Source organism: Suillus paluster, assembly GCF_016628075.1.
Source record: "Suillus paluster strain FC165 chromosome Unknown EDB91scaffold_8, whole genome shotgun sequence".
Classification (NCBI taxonomy): Eukaryota; Fungi; Basidiomycota; class Agaricomycetes; order Boletales; family Suillaceae; genus Suillus; species Suillus paluster.
Window position 1 is genome coordinate 259,175 of NW_024537568.1, and position 26,432 is coordinate 285,606.

Below are 26,432 nucleotides of genomic sequence, written 5' to 3' on the forward strand. Positions count from 1 at the left end.
CTCCTGCGAAGCAAGAAATATCAGCGAGAGCGCCTCACCAAAGGATGGAAGGATACACCGGGGCCCGGTAGAGTCTATGGCCCCTTGCGCTTGCCCGTCAAATAGCTGATCATCACCAGTTCATGGGACGGCACTTCGAGTCTGCAACTCGGAAAGCGGCACACGGATCGGGGAGGCCTGGAAGGACGAACAATACCCACCACAGTATTGTGGCCAGACGGCAAGAAAGCAGCAAACAGGAGTGAAGATAGCGCAGTGATATTGTGGAATATCGAGGCATGCAAGGTCATTGAAAAATGGATGGGACGCAAGGGGACTTTGGTCTGTCTCCCGGAGTCCAGATGAGTGGATCGCTCGATGGAACATTCAGAGTGTGGAATGTTGAGATCAGCGAGACCATCCTTGGATCGACCGAGGCAAGGAACGACTACAGATGGGCTGTTTGCTACTCACAAGATAGTAAGTACGATGATTGCGACGGGGCCGCTCGAAAGTCAAAACAGGCGAACATTCATTGAATTTGGGTGCACACTGATCGCCGGGTCACGTGAGATGAGGAAATTCGTGTACTAAGCCCGTTGGCTTACCTGCCAGTGAGTTCCATAAATACTGTCTGCGATAATGAAGCGTGAGCTTTCCTTATCACTGCCTTTTGGCGTAACGGTTAAGGGACGACAGTCTTGACTACTTACAATTCGACAACGAAGCATCTGGTTGTCGAGAAACCACAAAATGAAGTCTAAAGCAGGGTTCCTGTCTCTTGCTGAAGAACTCCAGTTTTACATTCTGAGCTTCCTTCCTTACCGAGATATTCTTCATTGTACATCCGTGAGTCACAGTCTATGATCGATGTTATTGTTGTCCGAGATGCTGATGGTAATCTCGTAGGTATGTAAGGCCCTTCGGAAGACGTACACATCCTCCTCAGAGCTTCAGTACATAGTTGAACTCAGTGGCCAACAATTGCTCCCTGTCCCCGACTCGGATGCCCGCACACCGATTTCCAAGCGCCTAAAACTCTTGAGGGACAAAACTCATGCATGGTTCAAGTTTGACATCCACTCTTTCGAAACAATCCCTGTCCCTGAGGAGCAGCTCTCTAATCACAAAATTGTCACTGATGGGCATCTCCACTCGTGGGCCCGGACCCGGGGCGGAGATGGACACTCCTTGGCCACGATCTTTCCAATACTACCAAAGCCCTCACAACAAACAATCGAGCGCAACTGGTCTATAGGGGCGTTGTGTCCACTTCCCCACGCAGTTAGTCTTGATGTGTTCATGGACCCAGCGCAAAACCTGATCGCGGTCCTCTATCATGATGATATTGGAGTTCTGTTGAACGCCAATGAGACCCTCTATATCGACCTTAGAGCACTGGATAGTGGTAGTGCTCACCCCCAAGCTGCCGGACAGGCACTGTTTCTGTCGGCGGTGCCCGGATACGAGTACCCCCCCATTAATACGAGCTATAGTATTAGGAAGCTCAAGGGTTTTGGGAGGCATATCGCTTTGCTGCACTCCTTGCTGTTCGAAGTTGATGATGATGAATTCGGGTCCGTGCATGTGTGGCAGTTGCAGATTTGGGACTGGAAACACTCAATGACATCCAGTGTAAGTCTTGGTCAGAATAGTTGAAAGACTTGACAGTTGATTCTCGGTTTAGAGCATCCTCAGCGACACATTATCACTCGATTTTCCTAATCCAATCGATTTTTGTTTCCTCGGAGACAATAGGTTGCTCGTTGTCACCGACGATTTGAAGCTCTATTCGATCGATGATATGTCCCAGACGCCGCAATTGCTGGCGTGCTTCCTATCGCCCTTCCCATTTCCGTCCGTAGAGTGCCTCCTTCCGATGGATGATATTGAGCATAGCTCACAACCGCAGATGCAAGTCCAACAAGCGATGTACACCTCAGACCCTAAACACCGATTACTATGCCTCATCGCGGGCTACCCGGATCCGCGTCAAGTCTATATCATTTCCACGAAGATTTTCTTCAATCTTGACGCAACGGCATCCACAACGCCTATACCATGGAACCACTGGGGCCCTTCAAATATTCGTATTTTTCAGCACCTGTATGATTGCCCCATAGTTCATGTTAGTGAGAATCGAGTTTTACAGGCATTTACCACGCCAGGCACTGGTTTCACGGAGTATACATTACATCTAATGGACTTCAGCCCACTAGCTGTAACGAACAGGCGAGGTCTAGGACGAGTGGTGAAAGAGTCATCTACGATAGACATAGGTGGGTTCCCTGGCAGGTCCTGGAAGCACTTGACTATGTCCCTGCCTTACGTCGAGGTTGTATCGGACAGAAAGTTTCGTCGTGACGAGTTAGAGAATATATGGATCGATAATGATAGGATCTATTTGCTCAAGAGAAGTTGGCGGCGCAGATTTACTCAGAGTTTAAATTATCACCTTGAGGTCATTGACATCTAGAACCAAGTCTGTTATCCGCTGGTTTACCATCAGCTAGCGATGGATTGTCGACGTTGTTTAGTTGTTGATTTTGTTCGGGCGATATCATAGTGACATGGTAGTGACATACTAGATTTATGTAACATCAATTTGACTCGTCAGTATACAAAAGATATGCGCATTCACTGCGCCAAAGCTTGCGAACCGGTTGAACGCTATCAAGTAACAAACACATCGTTTAGAAGACGAGTGTTCAAGCCTACAACGAGACTAAAAAACTGCGTCGTAAGTACTTCAGTTATATCCTATCATAATGTATTCAAGTTTTTGAGATTTCCTCTATTCCAAGATCTCCATGGCTTGAGCGGCAGTAAAATTTGTTCAGAAGCAAACTACTAATAACTCACGTGTCGTGCCATCAACCATACTGCACCAATGTGAAAGCAGAAACACAACTCACTGCCACACTAGCTCGCTGGCATACAAAGTAGACCTACCACGCCGGTGAGTAATGTGGTTAAATACATGACGCAAACTAATCACACTCACGCAGTAAACAGGCTGGTCGGTGCAGAGTGAGGAGTTGCTTTTTTGGACGCAAAAGGTAGGTCATTTTTTGGCACCAGTGTCAGCGTCACTGGCAGATATCGATGCTGTCAAAGCAGCAACAACGGCGAGGGCAAAAGAGAAACGCATTGTTCGTGAGTATGTGATGTGGGATCAAATAAATCTGAAGGGGACAGTAGGAAGACGCCTTGCTCTTATGTGCCGAATATTGTTCTTCATGACGATGTAGGAAGAACACATCCATCTGAAATATCAGCCTATGTATTACGCCTTATGCCTCGTGGTTGACTGTGCTTTGGTCTAGTCTGGTCTCTTTTCGCGGTCCTTCTCCACACAGCTCCAGGATTTCGCTCGCAAACCACCTTCGACCCTCATTCGCAAATCACCCTTTCGAACAGATGTTATCTGCAATGCCAGCAAGTTGCCGCCTACTAAGGTCTGCCTTGTGACATGAGCGGGCTTTACCAATTCTACCACGCAGGAGTAGGATCAATATTAATTGACTTGGCAGCAGGCGCAGGTCGGTAATCCTTAGTGTCATGGAAGAGCCATATGACCGCATACTGCATGAACCCTGCTGGCATCTTATGGCATGTCCGCCTCAGTCGCTGGTAAATCTTAGCATCAACAAACCTTCGCCGGATTTCAGCACTTCAAAGTTTGGCGGACGTGCTGTGTCAGTTCTCCACGGATGACAAGCTCATCCCCAGCGGAAATTGCGAAGAGAAGGACTTAGAGTGGGGAATACTTACCCGAGGATGCTTGCTGGACAACCAATTGTCCCACAAGTCAAGTTATAATTGATTTTCCGTCCCTCGGTTATCTCTTGTCACGTCTTTCTGATGCCAAGGCTCAAGAATCTGATTTCAAGGCTTGTTGCCGCCTTCGACTCTTATATAACGCAATGCGATGATCTATGCTTCAGGCAGATCCTCGCTATAAGAACGACATCCCACAATGCATAGCTGGGGACTTGCTCACTGCTGAAGAACTGCTGATACAAGAGATCAACGCTGATGCCAACAACTACAGGCCCATGTTTATCGCTCATTTGTCATGGCTGAAAACAGCTGAAAACCCGACGGGGACCGCGCGTTTCATAATGCATGTAAGTGACGTATGTCGTCCGGGTCCCGTCGTGATCGTCTTGACAGGAGCTAACTTTCGTGGTGACATAGTAGTCCGAATTAGTATTCAACGTTGCAACCCTGCTTGACGGGCTGTATCTCCGAGGGCATTTCCCTCTGCGGAAAAGCAGGTACAGGACGTGATCAAAGCATTTCATTTCGCATTCATGTTTGCAAACGAAAGTTTCGAAGACCATTCAAGTTCTTCTCTCGATTGAGGGACTTCAAATTATCCCCCTTTTCAATGCAAATCGACACGAGGACGTAACGCTGTCACTGCGTTCAAGGGCTAGCTGGTGCTTGTCCCAATGCCGATACCCTTGCCTCTCGTGTCGTGGAAGTGGTTCGTGGGTTGATACTGGAAGGGAGACTTCTGCTAAATGACATCCAGGACTTTGTGTCCAAGTTGAATCCGGTTGGCGGTATTGTGAAGTTGCAGTCTTTCTGTGAAAACGTTTGCTCGCGATTCGGGGTATAGCTCTGCGTGGAGCGATACCAACGTCTACCCGTCGGATGTTCTGCCTTCATCCAAAGTCTGGCGCACTGGCGGGTGCGCTTGGAACAGACGAGAATGGACGGTTCAAGAATTTTTGACTCCCAAATTTCCCCCTTTGATCAGAGGGAATGGACCCTCTATCTCGACGATCGCTCTAGGAGTCTACTGCGATCACGCAGGAGTTGGAGGTTACGACGGGCATGGATCGATGGATCTACGGACCCATGTTGCCTTCCGTCTAGGGATGAAACGTGCCCGAGAGAAACTCCAATGGGCAGCGACGCGCGTCACCACGTTCCAGGAAAACGTCGTATCTCATTATTTGGCATTTTGTCTACGTACTTGTGGGTTGCAGGGGATCGTGCTACTAGCTATAGCTCAGAGGTGACATTTTCTTCCCTGGACTGGGTTACATAATCATTTCAACCTTTTGCCAGTCGACATCACCGAATTGTCACCGAAGCTCCTCCGTGCACGCTGCCATTGCGCTGCCATCTTGTTTGAAGATGAGATCGATCTCTTCGCTGCAACACGTCGTTGCTTCGGAATTGAATTCGAAACTTTATTCCTGCTCGACAACATACGCTCCCCGTTTCGCGAACTGTAGGCTGCTTCTACGTTGTATCGCATTCTGTGTCGCAGGAATTAGCCGGAGGCATGCTGAAGACCATAGGACATATTCACATATTGTGGCAGGGCAAAGGGCTTCGTGATCTACTGATCGCTACGAAGACAAGTTGATTCCGTTCTCTTTGGCAAGGCTCACTCTGTAGACATCCTTACTTGTCCGGCCGCGGAATCACTGTGTCCTGGAACTGCCTTGGCATTGTAGACGATACGCAAAGTGTTGGTCCGTACCAGGGTCTTCGTCACACGAGTCACCCGGCGGGCCTCATGGAGAAAAGGTACCGGTTAGTTTTGACTCGAAGTCTTACCCATGAGCGTTGCGATTGATTGTTCGCCTTGGCCAGCCATTCAATGCATTGTTGCTAGCGCGGCGGAGAGTACAGATATCCACGGATTCTTGTCACCTTTCCGTCTACGGATGAAATATGTCCGAGACAAACTCCAACGGGCGTCGACGCGTATCACCACGTTCCAGGAAGATGACACATCTCATTATTTGGCGTTTTCGGCCACCTGCGACTGGATCATGGCTCGGCCAGGCAACATTTCTTCCCTGAACTGGGTTGCAAAATCATCCGAGTTCAATTCTTACTCGCGTTGCAATTGTTCGCATTGGACAGCCTTTCAGCGCATGTTTTCCAGCGCGGCGGAGAATATAAGAGAATTGCATCAAAACCTGACATCATTGCACGAGTCAAAAACATGCCATGCTTCTGTTCACAGCACAATGGGCGTCATTGGGCGTCATTACACGAGATGTTTCAGCTGGATAAATCCTTTTATCCACCCCGCTCAATGCCCCTTCCCGGTGGGTCCAACCGGTCAGCAACAGCAGTCTTGATTACCGAGTCGACTGGAAACACTGATAGCGACAGGTTCGATTCTCCGGGTGAACTTTTAACTTGACCGTCCGTGCCAGATATCTACGTGGCACTTGCATATTGCATTAATGACCGCCTCCTACATTATGAATGTCTAGAGCTTCTAGTTCCCAGTGAAGCACCATGAGGGTGGCGTTTCCTTGACACTTCCCCTGTGGTGGTGCCATGTTTCATCCTCGTTTGTAATTCACGCCCACATCATTCTCTGCGACGAATCCAAGGTTCCAAGAAAATAACGCAAGGTATTGCTTGGCGCATATACGTGTGGGAGCTGATCGGTGATCTCGAATGATTGTGTGCATATTCAGGCCCGCTTCAGCACAAGGCGCCTTCACATCAGTCTTGAAGGCTCTCGACTTGAAGGTAGGCTGAACATACAGCAAACGTACAGCGCATCATCCACGAGGCTATCAGGAGAGTACTACGCGTTCACATGTCGGAACCGACTGCTCGGGTAATGCCTTAATCCATGCGTAGAATGCCGCCAGCACGTGCGTGCACTCATTGGAGCCGCCAAGACCTGCCGTCTGTATGCAGGCCACGCCACCACTCAGAAGGACGAATACTGGATATCTCAACGGCATATCGAATCCTTCACTATGGCCAAGCACAATATACCTATCAGTCTGATCGATACGATACGTACGATACGATCGATTCCATCCATCGTGGCTTGCGTATGCACGCGCAACCACCGCGCGGGATCCAGCCTGCTGGAAATGGATTCCAGGATGGAGAAGTGTCCAAGGTCCGCTCGCGCATTTGTGGAGTCACATTGCATAAGATTGCATGTGTATTAATGCACTTCCTCGCCTCGTGATATCAGTCCCTCATATATGAAGACGCATGTGTTCATGCAAGCACCAACAGAACTAGCCCCTACAACCTTATGTGATTACTGTGTGCTGTCAGATATTACAAACTGATCAATCAGCCCAGCTCATACAATCCATTTCAGCCTGGCGTGGTGGCGCTTCACGTCATATTTCACATCATACCAACACTTTGACACCAACTGTCTGGACCAGACCCGGAAATCGAGAATCATCCTCTTTCTTCACACCGTTTATTTATATATATGCCGAGGAATTCGAGATCAAAAGTAAGCGAGCGCCTTTTTACGTTGTTCCATTGTTAATGATTCTCCTGAGTCCTGAGTTCACCCTGCATACATATTAGGTGATCTCATACCCTTAACCCAGCGAAAGCTTCTGCTGACGCCAGGCTGTGTGCCTCGTTTCTTACCAATCCATGACTGCGCTTGCCATAATCTGTGGGATATTTTTGCTTTTTATTTAGATGAACGGGCAAGTTACGACATTGGGAAGTGCTGCGGAGCGGGCCAAGTTCGACACTTTGTGACTCGTGTGCACGGATCCTGTGCCGTCCTCAGTCATCCGGCTCATATCCTGGCATTGCAGGCCAATTGGTTTGCCCGGATTTGCGTCATCTGTTATCGTCTGGGCGCGGCGTATCTTGGCGTGTGTTGGTCTGATGATGATACCAGCTGGGGCGGTGTACCCGCCGCGTCAGCGACACGGCCCCTAACCGCGCTCCCACCCCTCCCGACTCCAGCGGGGGTAGGTCTCTTACCCCACAACACCAAAGCCGAACGCATAAACGGCAAAAACCCCTCGTCTAAATCAGATCTCACTGATCAACCCCACTTTAATCGCTAAATCCTTCAGAGCCCCCTCGCATCCTCACTCAACCCCCACGTTATATTTAAGCTACATCAAATAGCTAAAATCCCGCCACCTGTCTGATAGACTTGCGAACCGTCAATCTGGCGAAGGAGTCAAGATAGACGTAGGAGATCAAGGGGGATAGAGAATGAGGCCTGGAGTACGTTAGCCATCACCCCTCAGCTCGGGCTACATCACTTCTGAGGGCGGGCTAAATTCCCTCTTCATTCCATGACAAGATATGATCCGAGAGTCCAACCCCGGGGTCCTGTACAATTATCTGGCACACGACCAACAATTCTTCCCCCACGTTGACTGTGACTTTTACTTGTCTATGATCTTTCGAATTTCCCCTGAGGTGACTCGACCACGCCACGACATGCCACGTCACCCAAATCGCCAGTCTGGTCGAGACGTGATCCGAGGGTGCTAATACTTACAGTCATCGGGCACAAGATCCGACTGACGCCATCGGATTTATCGTCTCGTATGCTTATCCCGGACTGGACACGTCCGAAGCCCCACTATAACTTACGCGTATGCGGTCTAGAGGTGTGTGATGCATATCTTTGTTTCGTGTCGTGTCTTATCAGATCATAGATATAGCGCTTCCAACAACTCGCCACGTCACGTCAGAACCCAGGTTCGCATATGTCTCGCGTCGATCGACCTTTTCGAGCAAACCCATAACGCGATCGAGTGGAGTGTGTTGAGCGTGGTGAATGAACTTCATACTCTCCTCACTCGTCTTGGTCGTGCTATGTACAAAGCTTCATATCGGCTCTTATCCGAATTATCGCGTCTCATCTTATCAGATCACAGCTCTACATAGGACTTACAACATCACGCGTACATAGGACTTAGTATGCAGTTCAATGCAATCTTATCGTTATTTATAAAATCTACGATACACATCAACAGTAACATCGCCCCCACCCCTCCCGCTCGACACATCTACATCATCCCATCAACTACAAAGGGAACAAAAACAAAACTGAAAACGAAAAATGGGCTGAACTAAAGCGGGTATAACTAATGCATTGCGACGAGTCCATGATGAGGATGAAAGTGAATTTAAAAAAAAGATGAGATGAGATGAATAAAAGTCAGATTGATCGACGCCAGACGGAAACCTAAACCGAAACGAGACCAAAACGATGAGATAAAGAGTAACGAAAGCATGATAAGAGAGTAAGAGCAAGGGCTTGAAGTAGACGAACGTCTGATTCATTTCGCTCCTCACTCTCGAAAAGATAGACGAGAAGAGACGAGACGGTGCCCTATAATCAACACAAAGAACAATGAGCCTTGTCCCGCACTTGGACATTGATGAAGGACGTACCTGTACCCGAGTCAACGCGCAAGGGGTGGCTATGTGATACAATTTATAGATGCGATACAGGATATACTTTGATGAGGATATGCCGGCATGTATATTTGAGGGAAATTGAGGGCATGTGAAGTTGAGCTTGATGGAGATGGAGCGGTGGGTGTGAGTTGAGAATAGACGGTATAAATCTCCGCAGGGAAGAACATAAAGCCCACGTCGAAGTCGAAGCCTAGCATAGAGAAGTTGGAGAAGGAGAAGATGATGATGATGAAGGAAGATCCGGAGTGGGGATGACATGCGGGGATGGAATGCCCGCACACGCGTCCACGCGTGCTCATGAGTCACGACTGCGCCTGTAGCGTCTGACACGGACACTAACAGAAAAATAAGGCGGAAATGAAGGGAAATTGACGCTGAAATTGGCGCTGAATGATGTATGATTGATCTAAAGGCCATAAATATCGATCAGTATGAATACTACTGCGGATGGAGCTATTGAAAGAAATTACCTCAGACGACCATATGCACGATGACCGGTACGCGTCGGGTGTGTTAGCCGGTGAAGACGATACGATACGACGGCTCCATGAATAACCGGCGGACGACGGGTTACGTGTAGATGAGTGCCACGTCAGTAAACCCACCAGCGCGGTATAGGGGTGGGGAGGAATATGAAGAATATTGGCAGGATAAGATAGTAGGGTAGATGAGGAGGTTGAGCTCGAAAGTTGAAGCTGAGGTGAAAGGGTTATGCACAGAAAGAGGAATGAACGAAGGGCGACAGAGCAAAAGTGATATGGACAGCGAAAGCGAATGGATTAGAGGAAGGGCTCGAGGGCGGGCGGGCGTGAGGGAGGTGGATAACCACGACTCCCTCTGAACTTTAATGGACGTAGACGCCGAGGCACGAACTCTGCATAGTTTGCGTTCACCGTTACCCATCTTTGTGCAATCCCTCTTTGTGCCGGCTAATTTTCTCTACTCCAGCACTCAGCGATGTCTTGCGTTGATCCTGAAAGAGGTGAGTATGGGGGGCATAAAGGAATGAAGAAGACGTACCTCGCTCAGCTCCTCCTCGCTCTCATCTTCTTCATCCTCTTTGGGCGGCTCTTCATCATCGCTGCTGCTGTCGCTGGTGGTGCTTTTGTCAGCAGGCTCGAGGGGGGAGAGGATGGTATCCAACGCGAGGTCTCCTCGTTCAGGTGAGCGTTTATGATGTGGGCTAAGTCTTATGGCCTGGAGGATACGTTGGTCTTGGTCTGGGAGGTTATCGGTTGTGCTAGGAGGGGTTGTGGGAGCTGAAGAGGCAGCGAGGGTTGAGCGATCGGTGCTTGCACTATCCACAGCAGAGGATCCATCAGTGCTGGTACGCCTCGAATCTGAATCAAGGGTAGCAGTTCCCTCACCAGCCTCCTTTTCTCTAGCGAGACGTTCTTTCTCCAATCTCCTACGACGAACCCAACCCATACCACTTCCATCGTCATCATCATCACCGACACCATCGATCCTTCTAGCAGCGCCACCACGACCTCCACCGACAGGAAGTTTCTGAGCGTGACCATGGGAGAGGAGAGCAGGTGCACCTTTTGCGAGTACGGAATACTTTGAATCGCTGCTGCCATTTACGCTTCCCATGCCACCATAACCCCATTCTACGAATTCTGGCTCGTCGCGAACGTTTGCAAAGGGATTTGAGGGGGGTTGACGTTTTGAGCCGTATACGCGACCGTTGAGCATGCGTACACCGTATTTTGTTGGGACTGTTGCTCTAGTTGGGGGAGAGGAAGGGGTTGATTGTGGGTTTAGGATACGGTTTGGAGGCATTGTATGACGACCGCCACCTGAGCCGAGTGAGTTTATGGAGGAGCGTGATGGGGCTGTGGAGGGACGTTTTGGTTGACGAGCTGATGTTGAAAGGGGAGTTGTTGTAGAATTGGTACGGGAGAGTGGGGAACCGAGTTCAGGTGATCGAGTACGACGTAGGACTCGGGATGTACCGAGAGTGAGTATGTCTTCGGCAGAGAAACGTTGAGTGGGTGAGTCGATTGTTGATGATATGGATGAAGTGCGTCTCAACAATTTAAATTGACGAAAGAAGGAAGATATTGGTTTTGATTTGGGTGTTGGAGTTGGGTTGGATGGTGGTAGAGCTTCTTCTGGTCGTATTGGAGTTTCGGTGTGACTTTGTTCTGGTAGAGGAGCGAATCTAATACGACGAGGGGAATGGACGTGCATGTCTGAGCATGAAGATGTACTGGAAGTAGAAGATGGGTAAGATGGTAAATGTAAGAAAGGTGACTGCGTAGGTGAATTTAATAAAATACTGTTGGTACGAGTGACCATTGTTGGGTGAAAGTTGAAAGAAAACGAAACAAGGACAGTCGTTGCATAAAAAACCATTCAACTTGTAATGAACTAACCGTAATATTATGTAAATTAACTAACAGTCCCCGGGGTCCTAATAACGATCCAAGATCTATCAGATCTAGATCTTAATTCCTAATTTAGATTTGTTTCCGTGAGGGCGGGGTATAGCAACTTATCCCTCCTCCCCACCTTCGTAGATCCTTGTCTGGAACATTCCGGTTCCGCTATCTTAATCCATTCTTACCCGTGCACTCACAGCTCACGTGAGACTACCTCCTCCACCGCCTTCCTCGTGAGACTACCTCCTCTTGACGACTCTACAATTGGTTATACCCAATCTAGATCACCCCCTCTATCATCTCCTACTCATCACAATCGCAAGTTTTCTTCTAGACCACAACAGTTGCCAATACCTACATAGCATCGTGCCTTGTAATATCCGTTACAAACACTACCCAAGACCTTTCAGTAGAATACTACCCCACCTCATGGGTCAAGAACAATCCATTGGAACTCTGTGTCATCATCCCAAGCAAAATCACGTCTGTCTTATCCTTCTGATTCCACTTTCTCTTTCCATTCCTCTTGGCTCATTCTTGGCGGCACTTTCCGGGCCCTTCCGCCCGTACTCGTCCTCACGGTCCTGAGTGGGCGTGTCGCTTTTCTATTTCTTTCCAATCTCGCCTCGATTTGCTTTGTCACTTGTCAATGTAAGTTTCAGCTTCTTGCATACTGTCTGAGTAGGTTGATCCCAGCGAGCCTTCTTCAAGCCGGAGACATGGTATTGTTATCCAGGTACGTCCTGTGACATATTCGTCTCCATTCCCCGGTTTCAGAGGTGCTGGCTCGTGTCGGGTGTTACCATGTGATCTCCGTTTTCGTCATTTACAGCGGAAGAGGTCCGAGTGTAAATCATTCACTCGAACTATCAGAACGGGCTCTGCTGTTTTGGTCTGACTTCACTTTGACAAGATAAATTGACAACGCCCTCAGATCACAACTTCAGCCCACATCACGGCATACGCCTCTACCATAACCAACATAATTATCGACTTCTCGACACCGCGGCTCATATACTGGACGTGGTCAGGGTAACGGTGCCTCCCTCCGTTCGCGCGATCGCGTCGCTTCACTATTGACATTCAGAATGCTAACACGTGTAAGGTCTTAGCATGCCAAGTTCATGATGCCGTCTGGGACGGTGATCAGAGTCCCTTGACTCCCTTTGCCAAGGGACGTGTCATCCTCTTGCGTAGTTTCAAGTGACGTTTTTGGATAGCGGTGAACATCTTGATGGTGTGGACGTTAATATTGTGAGGTTCCCTCTTCCTCTACGCCAAGGCCACCTTACCCATTTCGAACGCTAGTGTTTACTTGTGCCGTCAGCTGACGGAAGGCAATTCAACTCGGCGCAATGGAACTGCAGAACCAAAGGTCACATGCGCAAGAACACGCCTTATTTCAATGAAACAACACTTGGTTTCCGCACAAGTTCCACAGATGACTTGAAACGTAGATGTTGTTAGGGTGGATGTGTCGCATATCTTCTGCGACTACGGTGCGTTTCCACTCTGTGTTTTTGGCTTGCTTCCTCTTCCAAGTGAAATTATCGAACACTCTTTGGTTCCACATCCGGAGTGCTAACCCGCGTCAGGGGTTAGCACGTCAAGTTCATTGCCGTTCAGAGCGGGAGAGGTCCGAGGCTCCGAGTGCAACGTTCCTGGACACTACTTTTCCGCCATCAACTTACACGAGCTCGCGTGCACGAGTTCGCCGAGGGATGCTGTACGTACTGATTCTATTCTTTCAAGTACAGCATTTGGATAGCCTTCTGATTTATTGTCGATATAGGGACGAGTCACCCAGTGAACATCAGTATGGTGACACACCTCTCCCTCCATCTGCGCGATGCCGTCGGTTCCTTGACGCAGCTTATACACTCCGGATGTTGATAGGATTAGTACGTCAAGTTCATTACCGTTAAGAACGGAGGTGGTTAGAGTGCAAATGATTCTTGATGCCTATCAGCTTACGAATGTTGATTCAATTGATACAGCCGCAAGCTACGTACTTGACGTACTTGTCGCCAACTTACGGATGTCGATAATCGGATTCAGCTAGGCGCGGTTGAAACAGCGGCCGCAGGCTAGGGGTACTTGACGTATTTCGTTGCCGCCATCAGCTTATGAATGCCGATAAGCTTGAGCGGAAAAGGTCAGGGTGCGAATGTTTCTTACACTATCTATCGTCCGCATCAGCTTACTGTTCAGCGGTTGAAATAGCAGCCGCAAGCTACACAAGTTGCCGAGGTGTACTTGACGTATTTGTCGACGTCAGCTTACAAACGCCGATAATGGGAAGAGGTCAGATAGCAAAGGTTTCTTAACTCTACTTATCGTCCGTATCAGCTTACAATTGTAATGTCGATTCAGCTTAGCGTGGGCAGCCGCAGACTACGAGGGGTACTTGACATATCGCGATCAGTTTACGAACGCCGATCAGCTTGGCGCGACTGGAGCCATGGACACGAGCTCCCAAGTCACCGAGGGGGAGCGGGCTCCAGCCCAATAGAGACGTCACCTTTTCCCTATGTCAACGGGATAAATGAATACCACCGAGGGTCGACCGGAGCTTGTCCAATCCACGCTGCAAAGCACTCATCCACAGGAGTTTCACAAGCCCACCCGACCGTCTTGCTTCTTCTTCTTCTTGCATCACAGTTTGTCCGTTGGGGTCATTGGCCCTATGTTGGCCATGCCATGCTTCTTTCTGGATGCACCGGATGTATTTTTAGCTATGTTACTGAAATTAGACCCCGACCCGACTGTCGCTCTCGTGTGTTCGCGTTCAAAGTTTTGCACTGCATTGGACTTGGACTTGGCCCGACTTGGACGGACCTACAAACAGATACGAGTTGGCATCACCGAGGAGTGCTCTATGTTTGATTTTGTGTCTTATCAAGACCAGGACTTGTTTCGATGGAACAACTGAACATTGACCTGGCCGTCCATTTGTCCTTGCGCTGTATCGAAGTGAACAGCGTCATGCACGTATTTATGGCCCCTCGGTTAGTTCCGCGGGCGCGTCACTTGAAGCGTGGATACGGATGCGCTGAGGCAGTATGTTTTTTCGTCATTTGTCTGCTCTGCAATTACCGTCTTCCGTAACAGCACGCATCCATGGATTCTTGACTTCTTCAAGTTTGCTGTCAAAGTGGAGTGTTCAACCTTCATCTGCGTCGGTGCGCTATCGACATCCGGAGTGTCGAGCCGTTGGCATGCCAGATCCATTCTCGCCGTGTGGGTCCGAGTGCGAATGACAGTTTACGCCGCCGCTTTTCTCGTCACGATCAGCTCACGAACGTTGGTACAGCATAATCCGCGTAATTGAAATAGCAGACACGAGCTATGCAAGTCGCCGACAGGTACTCTACGATGGCATCATACTCCCAGGATCTTGTGTCGGCGCGATAAATGAATGCCACCGAGGGTCATTGCCCGAACCCTCTTCCCGTGACCCGTCTGTCCTTCTATCCACACTGCACCGAAGTGACCATCTCCAGGAGTTCCCCCACCGTCATGCTTCTTCCTAGACATATTTTTGGCTAAATCAACAAAATCAAATCCCCGTTCAAAGTTCTTGCTCGTGCGTTGGTATCCGGATCCTTGATCCTCCGCAAATATGACTCCGCGACTCGGAATTGGATGGACCTTTCAACTGGAAATGAAAAGAAGACATCAGCTCGTGGGTCGCCGAGGAGCAACAATGCGCTATATTGCTTTTGTCATATTTGAACCTTATTTGAACGGAAGAACTCACCTTTGGTTGCTCCCCCCTATCTCTATGTTTTCGTATCCACGCTACACCGCAGTGACCGGCGTCATGAGTCTCTCAGGCACTCCCGAGTCCCGATTGCTTTGCTTCTATTCTTCGCGGACGATGATGAGTGGTGGCGAGGGGTTTTCCGGACGGAACCTCCGATTGGTTTTACAGGTGCATTATTGAGAAAGAAAAGTTTTTCTTTGTTTTGCCCGCTTTGCGACTATTGTTCAGTCGTTCCTTTTCTTTCGTTTCAGTGCGGATCCGTACGTTCTTAGTCTCCCCTACATGGATAGGCCTAAGACGAATGAAGTTCCTTCTATGCCATGGTATGTTCTTAGTCTCCCCCACATGGGCAGGCCATATACGAATGGAGATGGTCATTCCTTCTATACTACTATGGTATGTTCTTGGTCTCTTAGAGTGAAGTGGTGCCTCTTTCACTTCAGCCCGCATCCGTACGTCCTTGATTTCCTTGCTCTATTAGAGTGAAGTGTTCAACTTTTTGATGGTACAGGGAATCAACGCTACATGCAACGGACATGACCGAGTTCAATACTTCCGCGTCGGTTTCCTGTTGAGTCATGGCACCAAGTCCATTCTCGCCATTTTGAAAATGAGATCCGAGTGCAAAGATCCCTGGCACTACTTATGGTTAGCGTCTGCATCCGCTCACGAACGTCGATGCAACAGCAGTTACGGGGGGCTACACAAGCCGCCGAGGGGTACTCTACATGCTGGTTTTAGTTCTATCAGGGCGAACATCACCGTCGATTCACCTAGGTTCATCGCTCCCCCTGTATCTTCTCATTTCACCTCCCATCCACGCTACTCCGAACACGGAGTTTTCCAGGCACACTCGACTGCCTTGCTTCTTTCATCGCGCACAAACGTATTTTTGGCTCAGTTCCTCCTGTTGGTGCTCCCTTCTAGCTCAAATTTTCCGTATTTTCGGATTTATGTGTTGGGCACTCCGTGGACTTGACTCTATAAATTGGCCATTTAGGATTCCAACTATTTTTAAGTATGCGTGCTTCTTTCGCTTTTCATCCTTACCAACTCGGTCGTGCTAACTCATTATGCCATAAATATAGACACCCTCGGTGTACTATGTACAACATGCACTCGCGGCAATATGTGTATAGGTTAGTACGTAGCATCGCGTCCAAGCATCCTTATCTCAGACATCAGACGTCGAGGCCTGTTCTGGAATATGGGTCCCCCCTCTACGTACGGGTACTTACCGAAGCTCTAGCCCCAACCAGATCAGGCAAGTTGTCGCAATCATATTCTTTCGCATAAGTTAATGAATTGAAGGGTTATCGCTCGGGAAACTTCGATTCGTGTAATGTTTTCGTTATCCTCACTCAGCATCGTCGTGTGCCATGATAAGCTCGTTTTTCCCCCCGTACGTCGGGCCTGAGCACCTCATGTCCCTCTGCAGATTTCTCATCGGTTTTCAGTCCTATGCTGCTTAAAACTTTCGAGGGTCGCAAATTTCTCCTCCGAGGAGCTCTCGCGAGTTCAACTATTCGCGCCTCAGGGTATTACACCTTCTATCCGTACGTGTTGCCAGCTTCTTCTAATTACCCTGACAACTCTTCTGCGTTTCACACTGGCAGAATCTGCCTTATCAAATGATAATCGGTTCTGCAAGTTCTTCTCAGAGAACTCAGAAACGTGCACCCAAGTTACTTAAGGCACTGCTCGTCGTTACGGCATTCTTCCTACGAACGACAGCGACTGTGCTGAGGACATCTCACGCATTGCGTTTCGAGAAAAGATGTGCATAATGCAACGACAACGTACGCGTAATGTTGTTCCATTTGAAATGCCCCTGATATTACGGACACGAAGCGTTTATGTACGGAAACACCTAAGTACAATACTTAATTAGAGTATCAGCATATAGACACTGCCTTCGTACCAATATTGTTTACGACACGACACACTCTGGTATCCGGGGGGACGATTCCTGAAAAAGCCGCTCATCCCTGACAAGAGGACTAGCTTAGGTTTCACGTGTATCTCAGAATGTCAATCTGTCAGAGGCAGCCGGCTGGCAGCTGACTTTACGACAGAGCATGATGGATCAGTCGAACAAGAAACGGTTCTCTCCGTTCGCTTCAATCCCCTGTCTGTAACTCAAGATCTGATTATGCCGTCGAACCTGACTTGCCTTCGCCTAACGGTTGATCTAGCTGATAATAAACAGGGTTCACGCATGACAAAGATGTCTGACAGGCTGCCACATGTTTTGCTCTTTCAGCGAAAGGCGGTGTTTCCTTTATCATGGTTCGTTCTATGTTTTGCCCTTTATGTCGTCTACTGGTTTTGAATAATGATCTATCGTCGTCGGACCTGAATTCCGACTCGCTGGTGGTCATTGTACCTCAACTCGGGTTGAAACTTGTGGATCTGTAGGGAACCATGGGTCGACCCTTTTACGCCGATTGTATAGAGAACCAACATGCCAAGAGCCAAGAAACACTTGGAAAACATGTGACAAACGAGTACTGAATAGGTACCTACATTGATATTGAAGTGAGTCAATTGTGAGGGGGTTCAGGACATGATTGAGCGCCCGGGTATCAAGCCTGCTAGTGTGTAGGTCCCAGTTTTGCTGTTTCAGCAAGCACAACGGCGTTCAGAAAATACGAGCCACAACGTACACCACGCACGTGTCTGAGTTCGCGACGCAAACCGTATGATACTGACGGTGATCGGGGGACAATCTGTTGTCACGAGCGAGGTTCTAGAATTTGAAATTGTTTCGGTCTCAATTAAGGGCTACGGTACTACCTGCTTCAAACGCAGAATAGTGGATAAGTTTTGGAAAAGTCGCACTGTAGTTTGATATGCGACACACTGTAAACAGAAGGAGACCAAACAACAAGCTGATTCACTCCTTGTTGCGAGCTGGCATTGATCAAGGTGGTATTTTGTTCCACCAATGGTCCTTGCTTCAGTGGCATCTTCACAAGGACTGAGGTGGTAATCTGCTGGCATTGACGATTGCAGATATCATGGATTCAAAAGGGGATTTCACTGGGTGAATAGCATCGCCATTAATAACAATATCCAGGATAAAAAAGCAAGGTGTCTTCATACTGTACCCTTCAGATTTGTTTGATCCCATATTACATTCCTCACAAACAATGCGCTTCTCCTTTGTCCTCGCAGTCGTTGCTGCTTTGACAGCATCAATATCTGCCAGTAACGCCGACAGCGAGAAATGTGCTACCTTTTGCTTCTTTCTAAGCGACTGCTACGGCTGCCCTGACAACCCTCCTTACTGCGTGAGTATGAGTAGTTTACATCCTGCATTTAACCACATGACTCACCGGCGTGGTAGGTCTTCTTTGTATGCACCTGAGCTAGTGTGGCAGTGAGTCGTGTTTCTGCTTTTACATCGCTGCAGTATGGTTGATGGCACGACGCGTGAGTTACTAGTAGTTTGTTGCTGAGTTGATCATTGCGTTTGCTTCTGAACGAATTTTACTGCCGCGGAGATGATCCTGGAATAGAGGAGATCTCAAAGACTTAAATACATAGAATATAACTGAAATACTTACGATGCAGTTTTGTAGTCTCGTTGTAAGCTTGAACATGGTCAAAGAAACCTTCTCGTCCCGATATTGCCGCATCGGGGAAATATTCGGATGTCGGTGACGAATGACATCGGAAAGTGCGGGGTTGACAGCCTGGCAGTGGAGCCTCGGTTTCGAGGTAAACTCTGGGGTTGTTACAACCATAGATGCCGGGCCCCACACTCAGTGTCATCAACACATTGTGACGCGTCATGGTCTGGGTCACGATCACGAAGGATGATGGATAGCTGTCAAATATACTAGATCGCAATTGACAATCCTTGGCGACTTCGAAAGAGAAGTTCTTTCTATCGTATCGCTCCAGAAGCAGCTGGCCCTTCACGGACTGTGTGGAGTTGCAGCGCGATTTCTGCTAATGGTTAGTGAGTACACGTCAGGATAATGTGTCAATGACTGACCTTGAGATTTGAAGAGACCACGAACGTGCTAGTAAAACCGCCTGGACCACCTCGCGAGTCAAATAAGGCTTGTTTCGGAGGACTTACCAATGCCAAGTCTTCATAAGGCCGGAACTTCTAAGAGCTGGATGTGCGTTCGCGATTATGGAGCGAACGGATGTTTTAGATACGTGCCTGAAGTGATACAGCTGATTGGTAGAGTCCTAAAATGTACAAGCCGTTTTCTGTCGAGTCACCAGGTCGGCAGACTGTAGTTCGATGTGGGGGGTACAAGTGGTGTCGTGCGCAGTCGCGGAGAAAGAAAAAGAGATAGCGAATGTCTTACATTGATCGGCGGCGGCTGACCGTGCGCATAATAGAAGGAACGACTGTCTTCCGTTATGGTCTGCCAAGCGGAGACTGGGCTGACCGTGTGATAAGTGATTGGCAACTCTCGCGAGGAGATCATTGAATCCTACGAATGAGTTGCGTACTGTTATGTTTGTTCAACGCAAAAGCGTATCGTGCACTTGCGGCGATTAATTTGTTATAGCACGGACTACGGTGCTGTTAAGTTGGAATCGCTTTTCAGAGCTCGTTGAAGATGAAAAAAAAGATATTTGAATTCGTGGTACATGTGGTACATATTACCTCCTGATAAACCGTCGTTCCACTACAAATTATCACCTAGAATATTGTGATGGGCCGCGCCGCCGCAGTTAAGTATTCTCTAGGGCGGAGCTTGCTTCCATCAGTCGCCTGAGATCTTGAGTCTTCGCTACTGCGGTGGTAGATTCCACCAGCGACCCTACTGCCGAGCTACCAGCACTACCATCATGCTGCTGTGCTTTTGCGAGCACCTGCTTGCTGGCCCAGTCGAGGTAACCCATCTTACTCACTTCCCACGGCCGTTTGCCAGGGTCTGCCAACGGTGATTGTGAAAAAGCAGCGACAGCTTCAGGTGTAAGGACCGGAAGCGATGATACTGCTGAGAACATCGAGCGGTACTGTTCTGGAATGCTCGCAAGTTCAGACACTTGCGGTGCTTGTAGGAAACAGAGCTGTTCCAGGCGACGTTCAGAACGGCGGCGTTTTGCTGAAGACAAGCGGACTGCGCGAGTCAACACACGCTTCAGGCGACGTTGCTGCACAGCATGAGAATAGGTTCAATGGCGAACTCGGAAACGTACAGCATCTATTTTTCTTCGCAATTCATCCATCTCTGTCATGAGCTCTGTTTCACGTTCTGGGGGGCAATCGAGATCAAGGTTCTCTTGGTGAGGGACCACGACAGGAAGATCGGCGGGAATGGCGAAGATGTTACGGAGTGACCACGTCTCGAAAAAGTCAAATGCAATGTCCGTATGCGATTCGAGAAGCGTCTGGAAAGAAACGAGGCCCTGTTCCACTTCTTGCGTGCTATCCCAATCCTCTTTAACTCTCTGTTCCCGCTCAGATGCCCAACGAAACAGAAAGCCCTCTAAGGCATCGACGGTGTTTGTTATTGCTTCGTTTGCGTAGTTTATAATGTCGTCGAGGATGAGCTGAGGGGAAAACTCGAGAATTTCGGGAAGTAACGCTGAAGGCACGGTAGGTTGTTGCGCGTTCATCATGGTCGCGTCAAGAGAATCACGACCACGTGATCCGATAAGCAATGCCGAATGGCTTACTCAGCAAATGCGTGTTCCTCCGGCACGGCAAGTCGATTTAAGTAACAGCACTGAGCCGCAAGTGTGCAACGTTGAACAAACGTTGACCAGCTCTGACCATCACTGTCGAACTGAATTGTACTGATTGTTCTTTATGATGTCTGCCGTCTCGCACGGCACCCGTCACCTTAGACAAGGTATCGGCGGGACTAAACACTACGCTCCTGGAGCTGGTCCTGCTCGATCCATTCATATCCCTGCGTTTACACCACCACGAGCACCCCAGACATCCGCTGCTCAACGGATTTTTACAAACTCTCGCAACCTTGTCTCCAGATTTTTTGCCCATTTAACTACTCCAGGACTTGCGCATTCTGCCTCAGTCGTCGCTCCGAGTCACTCGCTCGTCCGTCCTGCACATTTCCATTCCACTGCACAGAGCGTTAAGGCTTCGTACTCGCTCCCTGTGAGGAATGCTCTTTACCGCCCCTTGTCTTTGCCGCACCTTCCTCGTCCCCCTCGCATCCCCGGCAATGTAGCCTATGTTGGTCTGGGCACTGCTCGTTCATTCCATTCTGCGCGCCCCATATTCCAGAATGTCGTTGATAACGTCCCTATTGCTACCCGTGCACTTTGGGAGGCTGAATGGGAATTTAAGGCAAAGAAGAAGGAGGAGCGCAGATTGCGCAAAGCTAAGGAAAACGTGGCTCCCCCAAAGACCAAGGAGATGCTCAAGCAAAAGCAAAAGCCCATTGTTGCTGAGATCCCCACCGGGATCGACATCTCTGAACTTGACCATTACTTGCCGCAACCTGATGTGCCAGAAGTAACGACATACCTTCTCGTTCCTCTCGCACCTACTCCTACCGCTCGTCTGCCCCTATCTGCACAGTCCACTACGGGATCTAGCACACTCCATCCGCTTCTTCCTGTATCTGACATTGCTGCTGCGCATAGGATGCATCGCAACCATTCGCTTCGTGTGTCCACTCTATTCTCCCGATTAGATGCTGCGAAGGTATGGGATGATCCTGGCGTCAGCGTTGATGCCTACGCCTTTGGTACAAGTCCTGGCTTATCAGATAGCCATCCAAACGAGAAGCAGTGCACAGTACTCCGGGTCACTTTTGCAGGTTGGACAGATGTTCAAGTGCGCGGTGTCATCGGAGAAAGCGGTCAAGGATGGTGTGAACCCGAAGAAGTTTACCCAGACACTTTGTCACATTCCTCACAGATGAGCGCCGTCGATGACGCAAAGGTTTTATCAAGTCCTCAGTCCGTTGCTTCCAGTCTCGAGCTCGATTCAGCATGTGTGTCAGAATTGGACTTCGACAAAGATGCTGCTGTCGAAGTTGGTTCAGACTTCGAGCTTGAGTCGGATGAATGGGACTTTGGGCCCGGGTTAGCGCCCTCTCCCGAATCACAGCATAACTTCATTCTGCCCACTCTCGACTTTTCGTCATCATTTGCGCAGGTTGCGTCTCCTACCCAGTCATGGGCCCCAACGCCACAAATCATCCTTCGCACAGCATCTGAGCTTGCCGAGGAGTCTGGCAATGTATGGTCCCCCACTTCCCTCTCGCCGTCGCTCTCTTGCGACTCCCTGTCTGATCTGGGAATAGACGCAGCACGTCAATTTCCACATGTCACAGAAAGTGAAATGGAGAGGTCGTGGCTGGGGATTAACATGGGGCTGAGCTCCTCGTTCACTGAGAGACTTGAAAGTCCATGGTAGTTGGTTGGGAATGATCGGAGATACACGAATCCGCATCTTATACGTCACTCTTTTTTTCTGCTTTTGCGTTTTCCCGTAAGTCTAGCTCTTTTGTATATTCTGTGCCATTTGGAAGTTCGGTCATTGATTGAGCATGTATATAAAGATTTGTACAACGATCGAATGCCATCTTTTTCTTAGCCTCGCTGCAGTGTGTTTAGTCTCGCTGGGACACCGCACCTGGAGTGCTTCTCACTTGCGCTGGCACGGGGCCCCCTATGTTTAGGATGGTAAGCCTTTTACCGGCGACGACTAAGACACTGGCCCCGTGCGGAGATATGCGCAAGGCTCTCTGTGTGCTCGGTACCATCTCTGAGGAACTGGCTTCTCGACGTCATTCGTTTTTGAAAATTCCAAGGTCAACAGATTCACTACCTACAGCATGTATACATGATCACCCTCTATATAACAGTCCTGGGCAGAAAACCGAAGAGTATGTCAAGGTGAACTTCTCATATCACTCCTATCCCACTTGTGGTGGCAGGGTCCGGCGACAGCTGGTCGAACCAGCACCGTTGTCACGGTGTTTCCAAACGGTGACATTCATCTATAATATGTATTCAAATTGGAGGGCAGTGGAAAGGTATGTTTTCACTGATCCAACTTGGGGACCCATTGCAGGCTTAGAAAATATTCTGCGGCATCAGTGCTCGTCATTAGTGATGTACGCCTGCTTTCCGGCGTGCTTGAATATATTATAATACAAGTATGTCTCTCGTCATGTTAATCATTAATATTCCCCCTCATCCTATGCCGTATCTAGATTCTAGTGCCCCAGTTTGCCGACAGTAAAACGTCTGTCATGCGCTAGTCTCGACCAGACAAACAAATACCTCCTTAGCTGTTCCCGGTTATTTCAGAACGGCAATTCATACGAGACTAGTCATGTTCACTCGTTTACTGCAACTTTTCCGCGATTAAACCGTCCCTGGAGTAGCAAGATCACGCAATCCCATAGCAAAAGGGGATCGACTACCCGTCTACAGTATGGTCTGTATACTAGTAGGGAATGGTATTACGATCGTGAGCGGGAAGTTTAGGCCGGAGTCCCCCTGACACCTTATGCAGATGCAAGTCTTCTCCCTTTACTGCAATGGCCATCTAACTACCTCGCCTGCGCCATGTTAAAAATTAGATGACGCGAAGTCATAATAGTGGGCTCTAGTGTGAGCTATTTATATTTGTGCTGTTATTTTTGCCTTCTAGCTCAATTCTAGCTCTATTTAATTTTTAATCTTAAGCACTCGTTGGCGGCCGCGACCAACTCGGATGTGCACCGGTGAAGCTCGACCGGTAAGTATGTGCTGCGCGCGTGCCGGATTCGTGTCGAATCGTGCGCGTGATGTATCGCTCATCAGTTACCGCAGCGTCACCCCAGCTACACGCAGAATGCCGCAACTGGTAGCCCATCAACTCATTGCAGGGGCGTTCATATACTCATGTTTGCCTTTAGTAGCCTCAAGCTTCCGACACGGAGCGCTGGCAGGTTTTCAAGGCTTCGTCATGTACGTTGCATATTGTACTACCTGCGTCACAAAAATAGCGCGATATTTTCGGCGAATTTAACTTTATCGCTCTGCATTACTAGATATTGTTGGCTGCCCGCAGCTGAATACATGCTATCACTCATGTCCGGCAGGCGCCTAGCTGCGCAATTAATATGGTTTGTCACAGTCCTGTAAGCAATTAATGACGCCAAAAATACCTAGTTGCATGCTGATATCTGCTTGAATTCTGAAGAGCCCTATGCCGTGAAAAGAACTGTGTCTTTAAGAACATGATAGAGAAAGACCAATGAGGCAGCATCCATATTTCTTACAGCATGACGAGTCGGACATCCTTGCCACCGAGCGCCCGTAGAACCCATCGTACTTCACTAAAATTGGACGTTTAACGGTAACCTCACAATCGAACTGTGATAGAGTGTATACATTGAATCAAGTTGGAAATTGTGTGGGCACAAGAAAAATGAACCTCCGGGGACGACTCAGCTGCGAGGTACAGTATTCTGAATTGGACTCCTTGGTCCCCGTAAACATTGCCGGAGAAAAATACCATAAGGAAGACATTCGTTACTGGAGAAAAGACTTCTAGCATGCTCAAAAGCCGGGAGCGACCCAACCGTTCGCCCCATCATTTACTTATCGATTGATAAATAAGACGAGGACGTGGGACACGCACGATCTAGGCAGGCGTTCAACTATTTTGACTTCGAGGAGATGTATTGCGATATGCGAGGAGATGTATTGCGATATGCGGCGAGAAAGGTCTCCACGTGGTATGTTGCAATACATCTACTCGAACTACGCAGAGCTTCAGTATTTGCAGATCGATCTAGCGCTCCACATCTTTCGAACAGTGTAGACTCTTGCGGAGTCGAAGGACATCAACCTGCAAACGGCTGTGCCACGTTGACTCCGGATAAGAGGGAGATGGCAGGCTCATTGTCAGGCTCGGCCATTCCAGCGTGGTTTGGGAGGTGCTGAACCTAGCGATATTAATGTGCCTGCATATTGCGAGCAAGGCAAAGAAGTGAGAGCCTACGCGACGACAAAACCCTTCGATACTATGCATTCCAGCTCCACCCCTCACCTAGGGGTCCGGGCCGACTCCAATGCGTGCCTCCCTACTCCCCCCTTGAACCATATCACGTGAGCGCAGCGCACTGGACTACCAGGCACTGTCTACATTACAGCGTTGAATACACACGGCAAAGGGCGTATATCACGATCGAACCGGCGTGTCAATGCGTCAACGCACTCGATCCCAAAATCGTAGCACAATCTCAGAGGGACAGTTCGTTTCAATAGTGCGCGCTAAATACACATCATGTGGAAGTTTGAACTACAATGAACCTTTGATACCCATCAGCGGTGGACCAACACAATGTGGTGATAGCATCCTACAATGATTCCTGTCATGATTGGTCCATGTCTTCTTGTTCAGGCTCCTGCAAAATGATCTGCTCCGGCTCCTCTGGTGATTGGACATTCCCGTTATTTTGCCCAGAATTTGTTGCCGATCCTTTCGTAGAATTGTTTGGGTCCCCTGATCCTCCGACGCGAATGACGACGTTCATTGTAGACTTGACCCTCGTTGTGAATTCCTCCTCATGACCATCGCCATCTTCATCCTCGCTGCCGTCAAGCATCTGGTCGAAAACGTCCACACTACCCGTCTGCACTTCAACGCTCAGCTCTCCCGACACTATTTGAGGCAGAGAAGCGGCCAGCAGCGCTAGATGCGGGATAGCGGCACCCATTGCGCTCAATCGAATCTCGTTGAACCCATCTTCGAGGATCAGAGCCTTACACCGGCGCAGGTAAACTGCTAGCTTGGTACGTCGCGTGACGCAGATGTTATTATTGCCTTCCTTATGCAAAGAGCGTGGGGCTGTGGCAGGGGCGGACGGTGCGACGGTTGGGAATGGGCGTGGGGGTGCGAGTTTTCGAATTCTGGGACGGGGACGGTTATTGGGAGGTGCTGATTGCGAAGTGGCCATAGGGTTCTCGGTCGATGATCCGGTTATTTGTCCACTAGTCTCCTGGACCTTTTTGCCCTTCTGTAATTTGGAATTGACCTTTGCAACACCACTGCTATGTAGCTTGACTCTTTTCCGGTCATCGATTGGAGGCACATTCGCTTTGCGCTTTCCGGTTGCATTGCTCATGACGAGACGAAGCCCTGT

The 26,432-nt window shown here is 49.0% G+C and overlaps 9 protein-coding genes across 9 annotated transcripts; 5 read left to right on the top strand and 4 right to left on the bottom strand.

Moving 5' to 3' along the window:
* The first annotated feature begins 601 nt into the window (after positions 1-601).
* Positions 602-2,595, top strand: EDB91DRAFT_1344627 (uncharacterized protein). Its single transcript, XM_041325810.1, has 3 exons — positions 602-828; positions 889-1,614; positions 1,667-2,595. The coding sequence occupies exons 1-3, from the start codon at positions 733-735 to the stop codon at positions 2,453-2,455; spliced, it is 1,611 nt and encodes a 536-aa protein (XP_041180916.1). The 5' UTR covers positions 602-732; the 3' UTR covers positions 2,456-2,595.
* Positions 2,596-8,894: 6,299 nt separating this feature from the next.
* Positions 8,895-9,873, bottom strand: EDB91DRAFT_821140 (uncharacterized protein). The gene is made up of 2 exons (XM_041328511.1): positions 9,160-9,873; positions 8,895-9,097 (listed from the first exon to the last, which is right to left on the bottom strand). The coding sequence occupies exons 1-2, from the start codon at positions 9,601-9,603 to the stop codon at positions 8,951-8,953; spliced, it is 591 nt and encodes a 196-aa protein (XP_041180917.1). The 5' UTR covers positions 9,604-9,873; the 3' UTR covers positions 8,895-8,950.
* A 208-nt stretch (positions 9,874-10,081) lies between these two features.
* On the bottom strand, positions 10,082-10,971 carry EDB91DRAFT_1079032 (uncharacterized protein; the record flags this gene model as incomplete). The annotated part of the gene is made up of 2 exons (XM_041315086.1): positions 10,082-10,159; positions 10,207-10,971. 2 exons carry the CDS (start codon positions 10,969-10,971, stop codon positions 10,082-10,084), a joined length of 843 nt encoding a protein of 280 aa, XP_041180918.1.
* Positions 10,972-12,778: 1,807 nt separating this feature from the next.
* EDB91DRAFT_821272 (uncharacterized protein) lies at positions 12,779-13,685 on the top strand. The gene is made up of 2 exons (XM_041328512.1): positions 12,779-12,810; positions 12,941-13,685. The coding sequence occupies exon 2, from the start codon at positions 13,031-13,033 to the stop codon at positions 13,496-13,498; it is 468 nt and encodes a 155-aa protein (XP_041180919.1). The 5' UTR covers positions 12,779-12,810; positions 12,941-13,030; the 3' UTR covers positions 13,499-13,685.
* On the top strand, positions 13,570-14,484 carry EDB91DRAFT_1111332 (uncharacterized protein). The gene is made up of 3 exons (XM_041317746.1): positions 13,570-13,734; positions 13,797-13,891; positions 13,947-14,484. Exons 1-3 carry the CDS (start codon positions 13,704-13,706, stop codon positions 14,457-14,459), a joined length of 639 nt encoding a protein of 212 aa, XP_041180920.1. The 5' UTR covers positions 13,570-13,703; the 3' UTR covers positions 14,460-14,484.
* Positions 14,485-19,915: 5,431 nt separating this feature from the next.
* Positions 19,916-20,953, bottom strand: EDB91DRAFT_821356 (Mis12-domain-containing protein). The gene is made up of 2 exons (XM_041328513.1): positions 20,512-20,953; positions 19,916-20,466 (listed from the first exon to the last, which is right to left on the bottom strand). The coding sequence occupies exons 1-2, from the start codon at positions 20,932-20,934 to the stop codon at positions 20,041-20,043; spliced, it is 849 nt and encodes a 282-aa protein (XP_041180921.1). The 5' UTR covers positions 20,935-20,953; the 3' UTR covers positions 19,916-20,040.
* Positions 20,954-21,127: 174 nt separating this feature from the next.
* On the top strand, positions 21,128-23,555 carry EDB91DRAFT_1079035 (uncharacterized protein; the record flags this gene model as incomplete). The annotated part of the gene is made up of 6 exons (XM_041315087.1): positions 21,128-22,701; positions 22,971-23,102; positions 23,157-23,177; positions 23,229-23,327; positions 23,366-23,450; positions 23,508-23,555. 6 exons carry the CDS (start codon positions 21,128-21,130, stop codon positions 23,553-23,555), a joined length of 1,959 nt encoding a protein of 652 aa, XP_041180922.1.
* Positions 23,556-23,701: 146 nt separating this feature from the next.
* On the top strand, positions 23,702-24,693 carry EDB91DRAFT_1111352 (uncharacterized protein). The gene is made up of 5 exons (XM_041317747.1): positions 23,702-23,767; positions 23,813-23,910; positions 23,986-24,249; positions 24,333-24,422; positions 24,485-24,693. Exons 3-5 carry the CDS (start codon positions 24,134-24,136, stop codon positions 24,540-24,542), a joined length of 264 nt encoding a protein of 87 aa, XP_041180923.1. The 5' UTR covers positions 23,702-23,767; positions 23,813-23,910; positions 23,986-24,133; the 3' UTR covers positions 24,543-24,693.
* A 968-nt stretch (positions 24,694-25,661) lies between these two features.
* EDB91DRAFT_1079036 (uncharacterized protein) lies at positions 25,662-26,414 on the bottom strand (the record flags this gene model as incomplete). Its single annotated transcript, XM_041315088.1, has 1 exon — positions 25,662-26,414. One exon carries the CDS (start codon positions 26,412-26,414, stop codon positions 25,662-25,664), a length of 753 nt encoding a protein of 250 aa, XP_041180924.1.
* Between the last annotated feature and the right edge of the window lie 18 nt (positions 26,415-26,432).